We start from the raw sequence: 18583 nt of genomic DNA, 5'->3' as shown, positions 1-18583 counted from the left end.
AAGTGAGATTATCACTTCAACAGTCTCTGAATCCAAGTGCTTAAGTGACTTCCACCAGTTCACTGTTTATGACTTTCTTTAAATCATCAGCAGCAAACCATATTTCTTGAATGGTTCACCCTTAGCTCTGAAGTTTATTATAGTTGTCATTATGGAGGGATGATTGCTGGATGTCCATGTCATAACCAACTCCTCTTCTTTAGCAGTTAAGGTTTGACCCTGGTACTGAGTATTGAGAATACTTGCACGAAAATGAGCTGAAGACAGTGCTTGTCCCATTCATTTTTTAAATCACAAGCATTAAACTTTGCCATTGCATATTTCTCTTTTTAAGATCTCACTCAGTTCCTTCCAAACACAGCGTCAGCAATAAAACAGTGATTTCCCTGCATTTTGTTCAAGGCTACAGAAATAGGCTTCAGGGTCCTCAGCATGTGTCCAACATTTCTCTTAAGCCCAATGTTGAGAACTTTGTGACAGTGCCATCTATTTTTTCACAATTTTGTGCATAAACGGTTATCAGATTAGGCCAGTTCTTGATATAGTGCTCAAAACAGTCCACTACTGAGTTCCATCGCACATCTTGTGGGAGAGTTAGCTTGGTTCCTCACACTTTTTTCAGAACAGCTGCTACAAAGTGGTTGTTACGGAAGTACTTTGCAATTTCAACATTAGCCTTTATTTCTGGAACACTGAAGTCTTTGGCTAGGAGGTGCAACAAATGAGCACTGCAACCATGTTATTAGCTTGGGACTCTCTTCACCCTCTGCTAAATACTTTCTTCTCATCTTGGATACATTTGCAGCATTGTCTGTGACCAAGCTGCACACTAGACATTTGAATTTCCCCCCCACACACAGTTTGTTATATCTTTTACTGCTACCTCTTGTAAGTATTCTGCTGTGTATGCATTTCCTGATGTATCAATTGTTTCTGTAAGGAAGACATTCCCTTCTTTAGTTGTCACAGAAGCATATACAACAGGATCATTGTGGACATTGCTCCACCCATCAAGACTCAGGTTAACATTTTCACCCTCTAGAGCTTTTGCATACTGCTCAATTTCTCTTTCATATAATTTAGCCAGCAATTTGCCTGCAACATCTGCTCTGTTGGGTGGACTGTATCCTGGTCTCAATGACTGAACCATGTTAATGAAGTGTGGGTTCTCAATCATATGGAAAGGAGAGTTTGTTGCATAAACAAACTGGGCAATTTTTTCATCAGTTACCTCTTTTTGTAATCTGCTGGTTCTTATCGCAAACTTATCGATGGTTGTTTCTGGATGATGGAGATTTTTTTTTTCTTTTTGCTACAGGTGATATACTGTGGCTATATGACATACATAATGTGACTGAAACACTATCATTGGGAGGTAACTCTGAAACTATAGAAAATGATGGTGATCTTGAAGGTGGATAGTCTTCAGAATCCTGTATGTTGAGGATGGATTCTCCTGAACAAAATAAGTCAACGCAGTCATTTAATTATTATCACTATTCTGCTCATTTCGTATTACTCACTGCATTCCCTGACACTCAGTACTACTTTAAAGGTGAAATTGTAAAAGGAAGATCTGCCTATTTCAGCTATTTATTTTTTTTCATCACAACCGCACCTAAAACGATAGAACCATAGAGTAACAACTATATTTTTTGATCAAACATGAGAATTCAAGAATAGTCCAGAAGGAAGAGAGGCAGTCCTTAAGAAAGAAGTATGAAATAAAGAAGTTGACGAACCTGAAGATCTTGCATGTTCAGACATGTTCCTTTCATCATCTTCAACACAGCTTCCTACTGAGAAGGAACACTTCTCATCATGTGGTTTAATTCGGGCAACCAGGCCTTGCATTTCTTTGCTGCAGTGTTTGCATTTTGCATGCATGCCTGTCTTACCCAGTTTGGGAATATTTTAAATGAAGTTCCTCTACCTGTGGGTCTCTCTTACAGCCTGCTGCCATTATAGGTTTTCCCTTCTAGTGAGAGAATGATATGGTAGATCTCAAATCAATGAAGGCTATACTTCAAGACCTCAAGACTTCTGGAATATGTTGGTCAAACAGTTTCACTTTTATTTCTACTGCTTATCCCTCCCTTCTCACATTTATCTCCAGACTTCTTGTCCAGATCTATTCTCCCCCAACAGTCTTCTATTCACTGAACTTTTTGAAACTTTGTACTTTTAGAGAGAGGTAAGGGATTGACTCTGTGTACACAAATTTGCAGAGGGACAATGGAGTAGAGGTCTTATGTCTCACCTCTATTATTTATTTTAAAACATTTTTGCTGTTAAGAAGCATGTTATCTCTGGAAACACGAATCCACAATTTGAGAACTGCAAAACTATGCATCTCTGATGGTATCTTCTAGACTGAGCACTGAGTCCCATTGGGTGGACAGAAAGATTAACCTAAATAATTTACACAGAAGCCCTTGGAATCCCACAAAATTGGGTCCCTAATCCTTGAACTATTGGAACTCATTTACAAAACTTTTCTTAAACATTACATGAATATATTGTCTCATACTATAGAATTAGAATTTATAATCCCTATTCCATGGTGAGATATCTTTGAGCTATAATGTACCTTAATTAAAACTATCTTTAGATCGGATTTTTTTTTATAAAATGCTTTTGAGGAAAAACCTATTTAAATAAAAAAATCCTATTTTTTGTTTTTTAAAAAATCATTGATTTTTAATCCACCCTACTGTTGACACAGCGCTGTCTACATGGTGGTCTAAAATCCACACCCCTGAGTGACACAGTTATAGCAATATAGGTCTGCAGTGCAGACCTGGCCTCAGTCTCAACTAGAAAGTCACAAAATTAAACTGGTATGCAGTCTCACTTCATATGAATAGGCCCATACTTACTGCTGAAGTTTTCCTAACAAAAGGACAGCAACATGAAGCTCAGAGGTTGAATTAAATGTAGTAAAGAAAGCACTACATATTAAATGTATCAGGTAAAAGTTATGACCTTTAATGGTAACTTCTAAGTCTAATCACTGCATTTTAACAAGAATACGTCTTGAATTTAGGACAGAAGTGGTCATACTTCTGCTCTAAAAGAATTTCTATCACAGGACAGACCTTTCAAAAAAATACTCCAACAAGCCACCATCTAATTTCACATGACTAACAGAAATACTGTATGCCAAAAAGCATAAGGTTAACTAAAAGAATCAAAACAGGTGGAGAGCAAGAGAGAGACGTAAAGAGGTAACACAAAAAAAGGCTATTTTAAAACATTCTAAACTGGAATCAAATATTTCCAAATCTCTCAACAAATCTATTTTTCAGTAAGCTGCTTACTGGTTTTAGAGAAATACGTAAAAATTTTAAATGACAAACAAAATTACAGGTTTCAGAGTTGTGGCCGTGTTAGTCTATACCAGCAAAAAGAACGAGAAGTACTTGTGGCACCTTAGAGACTAACAAATTTATCTGAGCATAAGCTTTCATGGGCTAAAACCCACTTCATCGGCACTGCATGCATCCGATGAAGTGGGTTTTAGCCCACGAAAGCTTATGCTCAAATAAATTTGTCAGTCTCTAGGGTGCCACAAGTACTCCTTGTTCTTTAAACAAAATTACAGTTATTAAGAACACCAATTTCGTAATTAAGCAAATGTGCAAACATAAAAAACAGGAGACCAGAATCTCAAGATAAGTGTTACATTCAAATTAAATTAAATAATTATTAAAGCTGCAAAGACAAGCACTCAAAAGTTAAGAAATGCCGACTTAAGACTGTTTGTGCAACCTTAATTCTGCCCCCTTGAGTATATGCATTATGACATTGTCTTTAATTCTATGATCAAACATTTTTCAACAGGTCCCCAACCTCATTCACTGCACAAGATAAGACTGTTTTGGCAGAGTGCATAAAAACATGATTTTTTTTTTTAATTAAAAAATGCTTTAACTAAAAAGTCCATTTTCTATTTAAATTAAATAGATTTATTTTAAAAACTATTTAAACTTAAATTTGAAATTGTGACAACCTATGTTAAGGCCTACACTTACGACAACTATTAAAAAGAAAGCTTATGCTCAAATAAATTTGATAGTCTCTAAGGTGCCACAAGTACTCCTTTTCTTTTTGCGGATACAAACTAACACCGCTGCTACTCTGAAACTTGACAACTATTAAAGTCATTTTAAAAGAACCTTTAAAAATATTAAGCAGTACATGCTTGCTGTCAAGTTCTAAAGAAAGCCAAACTACTGGACTTTTGGAAAGGACTGGCTACGCACCTAGAACCAGACTTTGGGTGTCGTTCAGGGGTATGAAAAATCTACACACCTAATCAACATAGTTATACGAACCTAACCCCCATGTAGACAGTGCTTCTCCCGTAGACACAACTACCATCTCTTGGGGAGGTGAATTAACGGCACAGAGTGTCTACATTAAAGCACTACAGTGGTGCAGCTGTGTCAATGGAGCATTTTAAGTGTAGACCTGCCCTTTGTTGAAGTGCTAACTAGCTCTTGACAGCAGCAGCCTCTTCTGTAGGTAAAGAGAATATTTTCTTCATTTCGCTTTATTCAACTAGTTCAAAGTTAAGAAACCAATTCGGAGCTGAAACAGCAAGAAAGTTTTATTCTTTCATTCCATGAATAAGAACTAGACGATGAGATCCACTAGTTCTAAAATCTTAAACGACAAGGTTACCAGAAACTACCATTTCAATTCACTAACTACAGATAACATTTCCAATAAAATATATTACCTCACTTACCACATCTGTGTTAAATAAATCTGTTTTAAATACAAAACATGTTTTGATAAAATGTTGATAAACTTTTGTATGTATCCATCACATTTAAGGGAACTTTATTTAACGGAGATAATTTTAAAATGATGTTTTTATGCAATTAAGCTTTATTCCAGGATGGAATTCAATTGACACAAACATCAAGTACAAAAACTAATCTAGTAAATAACACATGCATCATTCATCATTTCTAACATAATAAAAATGTAAAAATTAATAACCTGAATAAGTTTAATATTTACAATTGCTCAAATACATGTGTATGTATATATAAACACATACATACACAGTGTAGCCTCTTGATTAGCAAAAATCAGCACCAGTTTAGTGTAAATGCTATATTTAGTCTCAAATCAACAAGTTCTAATGGTTACCAACCAATGAGAACCACATTTTCTTTCAGAAAATATTTTGGTTTTGCATGTGTAGTTTTTAGTTAAAACTGATTATTTAAACCAATGCACCCTGTGCTCTGGGGATGAATCAGGGTTCACTGAATTCACTGTATTGTAGGGGTGTATTGTCTGCAGGACCATTTAATTTGTTACAGAAACTGGAGAGCGTGGAGCAAATGAGGCAAGGGATCGCATGAGGAGAAAGGATGGTCTGGTGGTTAATGCAATTAAATGCTGCCCTGGGAATTTGGATTCTATCCCTGCCTCTGCCACAAGGTTCCTATATGCTGGGCAAATCACTTGAACCAAATTTTTCATAGGTGGTCAAACTTTTCAACACACTTTAATTGTGTGTTCCTCATTTTTTTGGGTACTTGATTTTAGACCTTGCATCTGATTTGCAGAAATGCCAAACACTCACATCTGCAACTGAAGTCACTGGGAGCTGTGCTTTGAACATATAGTGTTATATAATGCTAAGTACTCTGGAAAATCAGGTCCAAGGCATCTCAGTTCCGGTACTCCAAATCAGTGGCTTCTTTTTTGCCTTAATCACTCTATGGGTATGTCTACACCACGAAATTAGGTAGAATTTATAGAAGTTCTAGAATTTAGAAATTGTTTTTATATAGTCAATTGTGTGTGTCCCCACACAAAATGCTCCAAGTGCATTAAGTGAATTAACTCGGCGGAGTGCTTCCACGGTACCGAGGCTAGCGTCGACTTCCGGAGTGTTGCACTGTGGGTAGCTATCCCACAGTTTCCGCAGTCTCCACCACCCATTGGAATTCTGGGTTGAGATCCCAATGCCTAATGGGGAAAAAACATTGTCGCAGGTGGTTCTGGGTACATGTTGTCAGGCCCTCCCTCCCTCCGTGAAAGCAACAGCAGACAACTGTTTCGCGCTTTTTTTCCTGAGTTACCTGTGCAGCCGCCATACCACAACAAGCATGGAGCCCGCTCAGCTCACTGTGACTGTACGTCTCCTGGGTGCTGGCAGACACAGCACTGCATTGCTACACAGCAGCAGCTCATTGCCTTGTGGCAGCAGACCGTGCAATAGGCCTCATAACCATCGTCATCATGACCGAGGTGCTCTTGGCCGCCTCCGTAAGGTGGGTCAGGAGTGCCTGGGCAGACATGGACGCAGGGACTAAAATAGGAGTGACGCAACCAGGTCATTCTCTTTAGTCCTGGCAGCAGTCGTATTGCACCGTCTTCTGGCGAGCAGCCAGGAGAGGAGGATGGCTAGTAGTCCTATTGCACAGTCTGCTGCCAGCCAAAGGTGTAAAAGATAGATGGAGTGGATCAAAACAAGAATAGACCAGATTTGTTTTGTATTCATTTGCTCCCCCCTCCGTGAAATCAACAGCCGACAATTGTTTCGGTGAGGTCTGTCATAGGCACCTTGAAAAGTTTAATGGAGATTCAGTCCTGCCTGGAATACCAGGGGGACGGATAGCTCAGTGGGTTGAGTATTGGCCTGCTAAACCCAGGGTTTTGAGTTCAATCCTTGAGGAGGCCATTCTGTGTGACAGTTGTTTTTGTTTCTCCTTGATGTAAAGCTACCCCCTTTATTGATTTTAGTTCCCTGTAAACCAATCCTGTAAGCCATGTCATCAGTCACCCATCCTTCTGTCAGAGCAACGGCAGACAATCGTTCCGCACCTTTCTTCTGTTCAGACGCCATACCACGGCAAGCATGGAGCCCGCTCAGATCACTTTGGCAATTAAGAGCACATTAAACACCACACGCATTATCCAGCAGTATATGCAGCACCAGAACCTGCCAAAGCGCAGTGACAAGAGTGATGAGGACATGGATACAGACTTCTCTCAAAACACGGGCCCTGGCAATGTGAGCATCATGGTGCTAATAGGGCAGGCTCATGCCGTGGAACGCCGATTCTGGGCCTGGAAAACAAACACAGACTGGTGGGACCACATAGTATTGCGGGTCTGGGACAATTCCCAGTGGCTGCGATACTTATGCATACGTAAGGGCACTTCCATGGAACTTTATGACTTACTTTCCCCTGCCCTGAAGTGCCAGAACACCAAGATGAGACCAGCCCTCACAGTTGAGAAGCAAGTGGCAATAGCCCTGTGGAAGCTTGCGACGCCAGACAGCTACGGGTCAGTCAGGAATCAATTTGGAATGGGCAAATCTACTGTGGGGGTTGCTGTGATGCAAGTAGCCAACGCAGTCAAAGATCTACTGATATCAAGGGTAGTAACCTTGGGAAATGTGCAGGTCATAGTGGATGGCTTTGCTGCAATGGGATTCCCTGACTGTGGTGGGGCCACAGACGGAACCCATATCCCTATCTTGGCACCGGAGCCCCAAGCCGGCAAGTACATAAAGCGCAAGGGGTATTTTTAAAAGCATGCTGGCGCAGTTTACTGACTCACTTAGACCTCAGCGAAACCAATATTCCCATTGTTATTACTGCTTGCTATGTGCTCCACAATATCTGAGAGAGTAAGGGGGGAGACGTTTATAGTGGAATGGGAGGTTGAGGCAAATCGCCTGGCTGCTGGTTATGCGCAGCTAGACACCAGGGCGGTTAGAAGAGCACAGGAGGGTGCGGTGCGCATCAGAGAAGTTTGAAAACCAGTTTCATGCCTGGCCAGGCTACAGTGTGGAAGTTCTGTTTGTTTCTCCTTAATGAACCCCCCCCCCCCGCCCTTTGGTTCACTCTACTTCCCTGTAAGCTAACCACACTCCCCTCCCCCATTCAATCACCGCTTGCAGAGGCAATTAAGTCATCGTTGCTTCACATTCATGCATTCTTTATTAATTCATCACACAAATAGGGGAATAACTGCCAAGGTAGCCCAGGAGGGGTGGTGGAAGAGGGAAGGACAAGGCCACACTGCACTTTAACACTTATTGAATGCCAGCCTTCTGTTGCTTGAGCAATCCTCTGGGGTGGAGTGGCTGGGTTGTCGGAAGCCCCCGCACCGCATTCTTGGGCATCTGGGTGAGGAGGTTATGGAACTTGGGGAGGAGGGCAGTTGGTTACACAGGGGCTGTAGCAGCTGTCTGTGCTCCAGCTGCCTTTCCTGCAGCTCATCCATACACTGGAGCATTATAGTTTGATCCTCCAGCAGCCTCAGCATTGAATCCTGCCTCCTCTCATAGGCTGCCGCCACCTATCAGCTTCAGCCCTCTCTTCAGCCCGCCACCTCTCCTCCCAGTCACTTTGTGCTTTCCTGCACTCTGACATTGTCTGCCTCCAAGCATTTGTCTGTGCTCTGTCAGTGTGGGAGGACAGCATGAGCTCAGAGAACATTTCATCGCAAGTGCATTTTTTTAGCCTTCTGATCTTCACTAGCCTCTGGGAAGAAGATCCTGTGGTCCTTGAAATACATGCAGATGGAGGAGAGGAAAAAAAGGGACAGTGGTATTTAAAAAGACATTTTATAGAACAATGGGTACACTCTTTCACGGTAAACCTTGCTGTTAACATTACATACATAGCACATGTGATTTCGTTGCAAGGTCGCATTTTGCTTCCCCCCACCGCATGGCTAACCCCTCTCCGTGGCTAACAGCTGGGAACTTTTCTGTTCAGCCACAGGCAAACAGCCCAGCAGGAACGGGCACCTCTGAATGTCCCCTTAAGAAAAGCACCCTATTTCAACCAGGTGACCATGAATGATATCACTCTCCTGAGGAAAACAGAGAGATAAAGAACGGATGTTGTTTGAACGCCAGCAAAAATACGCTGCAAAGCATTTTTCTGCAATGATTCCCGACTATGTGCTACTGGCCTGGCATGATAAACTGTCCTACCATGGTGGACGGAATAAGGCTGCCCTCCCCAGAAACCTTTTGCAAAGGCTTTGGGACTACATCCAGGAGAGCTTTATGGAGATGTGCCTGGAGGATTTACACTCCATCCCGAGATACGTTAACAGATTTTTCCAGTAGCTCTACTGGCCGCAAATGCCAGGACAAATTAATCATTAAACATGCTTGCTTTCAAATCATGTACACTATTTTAAAAGGTACACTCACCAGAGGTCCCTTCTCTGCCTGGCGGGTCTGGGAAGCAGCCTTGGGTGGGTTCAGGGGTACGGGCTACAGGTCCAGGGTGAGAAACAGTTCCTGGCTGTCAGGAAAACCGGTTTCTCCGCTTGCTTTCTGTGAGCTATCTTCCTCATCCCCAAAAACCTGCTTCCGTGTTGCCTCCCTCTCCATTGATGGAGTCAATGCACATGGTTGGGGTCGTGCTGGCTGAACCCCCTAAAATGGCATGCAGCTCATCATAGAAGCAGCATGTTTGGGGCTCTGCCTCTCTGGTAGGCTTGCCTCAGCTCCTTAAGTTTCACGCGACACTGCTTTGGGTCCCTGTTAGGGCCTCTGTCCTTCACGCCCTGGGAGATTTTGACAAATGTTTTGGCATTTCAAAAACTGGAACGGACTTCTGACAGCACAGATTCCTCTCCCCATACAGCCATCAGATCCCATACCTCCCGTTTGGTCCATGCTGGAGCTCTTTTGCGATTCTGGGACTCCATCATGGTCACCTCTGCTGATGAGCTCCGCATGGTCACCTGTAGCTCACCACGCTGGCCAAACAGAAAATGAGATTCAAAAGTTCGCAGGCCTTTTCCTGTCTTCCTGGCCTGAGTTGAGAGTGCTGTCCAGAGTGGTCACAATGGAGCATTCTGGGATAGCTCCTGGAGGCCAATACCGTTGAATTGCATCCAAACTACCCCAAATTCGACCCGGCAAAGCCGATTTCGGCGCTAATCCCCTTGTCGGGGGTGGAGTAAAGAAATCGATTTTAAGAGCCCTTTAAGTCGAAAAAAAGGCTTCGTCGTGTGGACGGGTGCAGGGTTAAATCGATTTAAAGCTCCCAATTCGACCTCAACTCCTAGTGTAGACCGAGGCTATGTCTCAGTTTCCCATGTGTAAAAGAGGGGTTATAATACCCCATCTCCTTGCCCATCTCATTTCTCCCTTCATCCAATCTTTCTCTGGAGCATGCCCAGTGTGGACAGAATCTTCAGGGAATTTAGCTACTTCAGTCTCTACTGAACATGTAGAAACTGGGAATTCTCCAAATTTTGCCAAGTTAAGAAACTTTGAAGAGATTTTCATTGGGATGCTTTTTGCCACATCATGATACAAAGGCCACCCCCCAATTTCAAGTCCCCACTCCAACACATAGGGTTCTGAAGCTTGTCAAAGGTCATCAGAAATTTTTTTTTAAGAGAGTCAAACAACATTTTTTCCTAGTCTCATTCTCGGAAATGGCTAAACCACTTCAGCTGAAGTTTTCTAAAACAATTCAGCCTAAAGCAGACACCTCGCATGGAAAATTTCAGCATAAACAGTTAAAGTTTGGCAAAGTTATAAACAACTGAAAACAGGTTTTACAATGGAATGGGTCAAGCAAATTTAAGAGGTGGTGCTACTAGCCCCCACCTAGCATATAGTCAGAGAATGTAGATAGACACAAGTGACCCTGAGCAAGTCACTTCATTTCTAGGCCTCACTTTTCCCGCTTCTTAAATTGGGGATAATGATACTTGCCTTCCTCTGCAAAGAACCCTGAAATTGATAAAACTCAGTTTGTAAGAGCCATGTATTATATCTGAGGCTAGTAACATTTCCCTAAAGTCCTTCAAGTTAACAGGAGAAACATATCTATTCATAACAATATAGCCTTATTACTCGATTGTTTTTAGAAACTAATGGTAAAGTAAGACAGCATTCCTTGGTTATAATGGCAGATTCAGCAATATATGGCAAATCTACTTACCCTAGCAAATGAGTTAATTTCCCTAGCTACACTGAATTACAGTTCTAACGATCGACAGTCATTTTTTCCAAATGTAGAAATTTCAAGAAATGTAAGGAAACTGGAGTGCCTTTTTTTTTTTTAAAATACTTTATGCACACTACCAGTCATGTAAAAATCTTATTTTAACTATAAATGTCGGTTAATATGACAATTCAGGCACCGCAAAACTGAAGATCTAAGTAGTCACTAGTTTTGTTCACATTCTTTACATTTTAAAAACAAATACATCTGTTCCTTCCAATATTCTTCTGTAGGAAAGATATGACTAAGGCTATGTCTACACTGTGCACCTTACAACAACACAGGTGTGCTGCTGCAGCTGCACTGTTGTAAGGTAAGCAGAGTAGCCACTCTGTCCTGGCAACAAGACAAAACCTCTTCCAACAAGGGGTGGTAGCTTCGTCGCTGGAAGCATGGCTCTCGCTGACAAAGCCCTGTCCACACTGGTGCTTTTTGTCGTTAAACCTTCTGTCATTCAGGGGGGTGTTTTTTCACACCCCCGAGCAACAAAAGTTAACAAAAGTGCTAGTGTAGATAAAGTCTTATTGTGCCAGGTTTAGGTATGTCTATACTACGTGCTTTACATTAGCCAAAATCTCAGCTGTACATGCCATAATTTCATTCTGGAAGTAAGCAACATCAAGAGAAATAACTACATCACTTAGTAACCTTCTTTAAAATGACAAACTGTTTACACAATATCTAACTCCAAACACATAAAATAAGCTTTCTGGAACTAGAGGAAACTATCAGAGAGCAAAATGAATGAGGAGTATTTGTGACACCTTAGAGACTAACAAATTTGAGCATAAGCTTTCGTGGGCTAAAACCCACTTCATCGGATGCATGCAGTGGAAAATACAGTAGGAAGATCTGTGTGTGTGTACACACACACACACAGAACATGAAAAAATGGGTGTTGCCATACCCACTATAACGAGAGTAATCAGTTAAGGTGAGCTATTATCAGCAGGAGAAAAAAAAACCTGTCCTTTTGTAGTGATAATCAGGATGGCCCATTTCCAACAGTTGACAAGAAGGTGTGAGTAACAGCAGGGGGAAAAATAAGCACGGAGAAATAGTTTTACTTTGCATAATGACCCATCCACTCCCAGTCTTTATTCAAGCCTAATTTAATGGTGTCCAGTTTGCAAATTAATTCCAATTCAGCAGTCTCTCTCTGGAGTCTGTTTTTGAAGTTGTTTAGTTGAAGAATTGCTACTTTTAGGTCTGTACTCGAGTGACCAGGGAGACCGAAGTGTTCTCTGACTGGTTTTTCAATGTTATAATTGTTGATGTCTGAGCTGTGTCCATTTATTCTTTTACGTAGCGACTGTCCAGTTTGTCCAATGTACATGGCAGAGGGGCATTGCTGGCACATGATGGAATATCTCACACTGGTAGATGTGCACGCAAATGAGCCTCTGATGCTGTAGCTGATGTGATTAGGTCCTATGATGGTGTCCCCTGAATAGATATGTGGACAGAGTTGGCAATGGGCTTTGTTGCAAGGATAGGTTCCTGGGTTAGTGTTTTGGTTGTGTGGTTGCTGGTATTTGCTTCAGGTTGGTGGGCTGTCTGTGAGCAAGGACTGGCCTGTCTCCCAAGGTCTGTGAGAGTGAGGGATCATACTTCAAGACAGGTTGTAGATCCTTGATGATGCACTGGAGAGGTTTTAGTTGGGGGCTGAAGGTCACAGCTAGTGGCGTTCTGTTACTTTCTTACCATGGATGTCAGCATGTCTCCAAGTTTATTGAAGCTGTTCAGATCTTTTGGATTCATCATATAAGTTACAGAAGCAAAACAGCTAGACATACTGTCTTGGATGTGGAAGAAGAGGATGTGGAAAAAGCTAATGTACTCAATGCTTTTTTTGCCTCTGTTTTCACTAACAAGGTCAGCTCCCAGACTGCTGCGCTGGGCATCACAAAATGCGGAAGAGATGGCCAGCCCTCTGTGGAGATAGAGGCGGTTAGGGACTATTTAGAAAAGCTGGACGTGCACAAGTCCATGGGGCCGGACGAGTTGCATCCGAGAGTGCTGAAGGAATTGGCGGCTGTGATTGCAGAGCCACTGGCCATTATCTTTGAAAACTCGTGGCGAACCGGGGAAGTCCCGGATGACTGGAAAAAGGCTAATGTAGTGCCAATCTTTAAAAAAGGGAAGAAGGAAGATCCTGGGAACTACAGGCCAGTCAGCCTCACCTCAGTCCCTGGAAAAATCATGGAGCAGGTCCTCAAAGAATCAATCCTGAAGCACTTGCATGAGAGGAAAGTGATCAGGAACAGCCAGCATGGATTCACCAAGGGAAGGTCATGCCTGACTAATCTAATCGCCTTTTATGATGAGATTACTGGTTCTGTGGATGAAGGGAAAGCAGTGGATGTATTGTTTCTTGACTTTAGCAAAGCTTTTGACACGGTCTCCCACAGTATTCTTGTCAGCAAGTTAAGGAAGTATGGGCTGGATGAATGCACTATAAGGTGGGTAGAAAGCTGGCTAAATTGTCGGGCTCAACGGGTAGTGATCAATGGCTCCATGTCTAGTTGGCAGCCGGTATCAAGTGGAGTGCCCCAAGGGTCGGTCCTGGGGCCGGTTTTATTCAATATCTTCATAAATGATCTGGAGGATGGTGTGGATTGCACTCTCAGCAAATTTGCGGATGATACTAAACTGGGAGGAGTGGTAGATACGCTGGAGGGGAGGGATAGGATACAGAAGGACCTAGACCAATTGGAAGATTGGGCCAAAAGGAATCTGATGAGGTTCAATAAGGATAAGTGCAGGGTCCTGCACTTAGGACGGAAGAACCCAATGCACAGCTACAGACTAGGGACCGAATGGCTAGGCAGCAGTTCTGCAGAAAAGGACCTAGGGGTGACAGTGGACGAGAAGCTGGATATGAGTCAGCAGTGTGCCCTTGTTGCCAAGAAGGCCAATGGCATTTTGGGATGTATAAGTAGGGGCATAGCGAGCAGATCGAGGGACGTGATCGTTCCCCTCTATTCGACATTGGTGAGGCCTCATCTGGAGTATTGTGTCCAGTTTTGGGCCCCACACTTCAAGAAGGATGTGGAGAAATTGGAGAGAGTCCAGCGAAGGGCAACAAAAATGATTAGGGGACTGGAACACATGAGTTATGAGGAGAGGCTGAGGGAGCTGGGATTGTTTAGCCTGCAGAAGAGAAGAATGAGGGGGGATTTGATAGCTGCTTTCAACTACCTGAAAGGGGGTTTCAAAGAGGATGGCTCTAGACTGTTCTCAATGGTAGCAGATGACAGAACGAGGAGTAATGGTCTCAAGTTGCAGTGGGGGAGGTTTAGATTGGATATTAGGAAAAACTTTTTCACTAAGAGGGTGGTGAAACACTGGAATGCGTTACCTAGGGAGGTGGTAGAATCTCCTTCCTTAGAGGTTTTTAAGGTCAGGCTTGACAAAGCCCTGGCTGGGATGATTTAACTGGGAATTGGTCCTGCTTTGAGCAGGGGGTTGGACTAGATGACCTTCTGGGGTCCCTTCCAACCCTGATATTCTATGATTCTATGATTCTTAAGCAGCGGTTTTCAAACTGTGGGTGGGGACCCCCAACATGGGTCACGACCCCATTTTAATGGGGTCATCAGGGCTGGCTTAGGCTTGCTGGGGCGCAGGGCTGAAGACAGAGCCTCACCACTCTGGGACAAAGCTCAAGAACTTCAGCATTGGGCGAGGGGCTCAGGTTACAATCCCCCTGCTTGGAGTTGAAGCCCAGCGTGGTGGGGCTCAGGCTTTGGCCCCCACACCCGGGGCAGTGTGACTCAGGTGGGCTCAGGCTGTGGTCCCCCCTCCTGGGGGTTATGTAGTAATTTTTGTTGTCAGAAGAGGGTTGCAGAGCAATGAAGTTTAAGAATCCCTGGCCTTGAATAATAAATTACTTAGCCATACTGGCAATATATCACTCATAAAAGATACACTTCCAGTTCTGATTTATCTACAGACAACACCTACATGTAGTTTCATTGGGGGGGGGGGGGGTGATTGTGTTTAGTCCATAACAGTTTGAGCAGGTTTCTGAGGACTAGTCTACACTGGCAGCGCTTTAACATTCTCCCAGCGCTCTAAAAAAACCTCCACCACAAGGGGCATGGCTCCCAGTGCCAGAGCACGGTCTACACTGGTACTTCACAGCACTGAAACTTGCTGCGCACGGGGGGGTTCACATCCCCTGAGCGAGAAAGTTGCAGCACTGTAAACTGCCAGTGTAGACAAGCCCTAATACACATTTAAAATGCTACACCGGGGTGGGCAACCTTTTTGGCCTGAGGGCTACATCTGGGTATAGAAGTTGTATGGCGGGTCATGAGAGCACACAGAATTGGGGGTTGCGGTGCGGGCTCTGGGGTGGGGCCAGAAAAGAGGAGTTCAGGGTGTGGGAGGGGGCTCTGGGCTTGGGTGCAGGGGAGGGGCGAGTGCTCTGGCTAGGGGTGTGGGCTCTGGGGTGGACTGGGGATGAGGCATTGGGGGTGCAGGAGGTTGCTCTGGGCTGGAACAGAGGGCGGGAGGGGGATCAGGGCCAGGGCAGGGGGATGGGAGGGGGTCAGGGGTGCAGGCTCCAGGCGGCGCTCACCTCAAGCAGCTCCCAGAAGCAGCGGCATGTCCCCTCTCTGGCTCCTAAATGGAGGCGCAGCCAGGCAGCTCTGTGCGCTGCCCTGTCCACTGTTCCCGGCCAATGGGAGCTGCGGGAGCCGCATGTGGAGACCCCTGGTTGCCGTTACATGTAGGAGCCAGAGGGGGGACATGCTGCTGCTTCTGGGAGCTGCACAGAACGGGGCAAATTCCCAATCCTGGTACCCGGCGGGAGCTCGAAGGCTGGATTAAAATGTCTGGAGGGCCAGATGCAGCCCCTGGGCCGTAGTTTGCCCACCCTTATGCTAGACTCACATGTCCATGATTAGTAAGGCTTATAAGCAAGAAAAATTGTACAAAGAGGCTGACAAATAAAATATACAAGTCATCTGACCCTTTTAATCCTGTATATTTAATAAAGCAGCCATACAGTAATAAGTACAACCAATGTAAAAATGTTAAGACAACAAAAAACTAACTGGCGGAGCAAGCCGCAGGGATAAAAATGTTTACATAGCTATTCACCCTCAGGGCCCACCAGCTCCAAAATTAACTATGTACTCCCAGTGCTCGATTAGTTGGAATCATTTCTGTTTTATACCTTCTATGCAAATAATGTTTTAAAGCAGGGGTTCTAAAACCGGGAATTGGAATCCCTCAAGGGGTCACGAGGTTATGTGGGAGGTCACGAGCTGTCACCCTCCACCCCAACCCCCACTTTGCCTCCAGCATTTATAATGGTGTTAAATATATGAAAAAGTGTTTTAAATTCATGGGGGGGGGGAGGGTCGCACTCAGAGGCTTTCTATGTGAAAGGGGTCACCAGTACAAAAGTTTGAGAATCACCATTTTAAACCCTGCACTGTAAAGTGTTCTTTTTCCACTAAGCCACAGATAGGCCACCTCCTAAAAAACCCAAACCATTTTAGAAGCTTATACATTTCTTTTGTTAGGCTCCAACCATAAAATCAATCAAACCAGGTCTGAAATGCCAAAATTTAAGAGGAGCCCTTACTAAAACCAAACCTCTACCTCACATAGAGGAACTGCAAGCATAAAAAAGTGGTAAAATAATTTGTGGCCTTATCAGAGCAGAGCAAGTTGTATCATGGTGCAGAAATCCTCCTACTTATTTGTGTAGTGATTATGAAACTACCTGGAAGTTGAGATTCCTTTCACACACTTTCCCAATTACTGTCAGGTCTCCTCAGTGCCCTCTGAATGCCGCTCATCCCACTAATTAAACCTTAGGCCTCAACTCCCTGTTTTGGGGCTTACGCTGCTCCAGCAACATTACACCCCGCACAGCTGAAGCTGGGAACCTTCCACCACCACAGCGGACCCTGTGCCCCTCTCAACAGACCCTAGGTAGCTAAGCCTACGGCAACCCCTCTCGCCGGACTCCCCACACAGAGGACCCCCAGGAGCCCCCCGCCCTCGCTACACACCCGTACACACACAGCGCTCCCCCCCCAGCAAGACCCTATCTCTGCACGCACCTAACCACACACAGGGCGGGGGCCGGGGGAGCCCCCACCGCTGACCTCGACACCTGCCTCCCCCTCGACATCCGGCCACCCCCCACTCGCCCTCCCCGAGACCGGGGCCTCCCGACCCGGCCGCCCCCGGGGCACTCACCAATCAGCCTGCGCACCTCCTCCTCGCTCATGTAGAGGCTAAGGCCGGGGCCGGCGGGGGAGCCAACGCCGAGCGGGTCGGAGCTGGGGCTCGCCTGGCTCTCGGCCCCCGCCACCAGGAGCAGCACCAACAGCGGCGACAGGAGATGGCGACGCGGGGCCCGCCGCCGAGCCGCGGGGCCGCCGGGCAGCGCACGGCCCCCGCCGCTCCAGGGCCGCCCCGCAGCCTCTGCCCCGCGGCCCCTGCCCCGACTGCCCGGCCCCATCGCTCCCCGGGGAGCGGACCCCGCCCGGCCCCTCACACGCCGCAGCCCGCCCCGCCGCTCATGCTCGCTCTCCCGCCGGGCCGCTCGCTCCGCTCCCGCCGCAGGCCCCGCCCCCCGGGCCGGGCTCCGATCGACGTGCCTTGCCGCCCACCACCTCGCGCAGCCGAGCGCGCGCCACCTCCTCCGCTTCGCTCCGCGCGCACCGCCCACCCCCTTCGCGAATCCCGCGCATGCGTCACACGGAGCGGGACATGCGCATTAGCCACGCCCCGTCCTAGCACCAAACGCCCCTCCCTTCTATTATCACAGGCCCCGCCCCTTCTATCACCTCTTGGCCCCGCCCCCTGGCCCCTCCTCAAATGACCCCCCCTCACCCATTAATATATTACATCAGTTACCAGAATTGTGCCCCAATCTCCATTCCCCCTTGCACCTCTTGCTTTCCCCCATTTAGGGTGATCAGCTGTCTGGATTTTATAGGGACAGTCCCACTATTTGGGAATTTGTCTTATACAGGTGGCTACTCTCACCCCCATATTCTGATTTTTCACACTTGCTATCTGGTCACCCTACCTCTATTAGCCCATATTCCATCCCCCTCACCTCTTCTCCACACACTTCCCTTCATAATGCTTCTCTCTATCTTTCTTCTTGGCATACCATCTTCCCTTCCTGCTCAATTCCCTTTATCTTTTCCCAGGGCCATGCTGAGGCATAGGCACTATAGGCCCATGGCTAGGGTCCCAGCTCTTAGCATCATATTGTCATATCAGAATTTCAGCTTTCATTTAAAAAAAAAAGTTTTAGCCCTTCTGGGTGGATAGAAAAGCTTTAAAATGGGACCAAAGTGTAACTGATGCAGTCATACATATCTGCTTGATTCTGCAAAGAGAGTAGAACAATAACTTAGAGGAACTGACCCATACATAATCCACTTAGGGTGTTAACTCCAAGACCCACTGTTCTAGAGGTGCCTGGCAGGGAACTCAGTATGGTATGGGAGAGGAGGGATGCAGCTAGCTTAGCTCAACCCACCCCTGTGGATCACACTGGCTGCTGGAGTCAGTACTAG

The 18583-nt window shown here is 45.3% G+C and overlaps 1 protein-coding gene and 1 long non-coding RNA gene across 6 annotated transcripts in view; both read right to left on the bottom strand.

Annotated features, from left to right (window-relative positions):
• The window catches only part of RYK (receptor like tyrosine kinase), a 174566-nt gene extending 156855 nt beyond the window's left edge, over nt 1-17711 (bottom strand). For 3 of the 5 annotated variants that reach the window (XR_012160844.2, XM_073360374.2, XM_073360373.2), the window contains exon 1: nt 17247-17711. Coding sequence is in view for 4 of the 5 variants with exons in the window: in XM_073360374.2 (XP_073216475.1) it covers nt 17247-17511 (265 nt within the window). In the remaining variant the exon portion in view is untranslated. The remainder of the gene's footprint in view (nt 1-17246) is intronic. The other 2 variants (XM_073360370.2, XM_073360372.2) reach the window with 1 other exon arrangement.
• Nucleotides 7961-13144, bottom strand: LOC140917463 (uncharacterized). Its single transcript, XR_012160845.2, has 2 exons — nt 9209-13144; nt 7961-8547 (listed from the first exon to the last, which is right to left on the bottom strand). It is a non-coding gene; the product is annotated as an uncharacterized LOC140917463 (long non-coding RNA).
• Nucleotides 17712-18583: the final 872 nt, after the last annotated feature.

This window comes from Lepidochelys kempii, chromosome 9 (assembly GCF_965140285.1).
Source record: "Lepidochelys kempii isolate rLepKem1 chromosome 9, rLepKem1.hap1, whole genome shotgun sequence".
NCBI lineage: Eukaryota > Metazoa > Chordata > Testudines > Cheloniidae > Lepidochelys > Lepidochelys kempii.
Note: the sequence above shows the minus strand (reverse complement) of the source record. Positions and strands in the feature narration are given on the sequence as shown.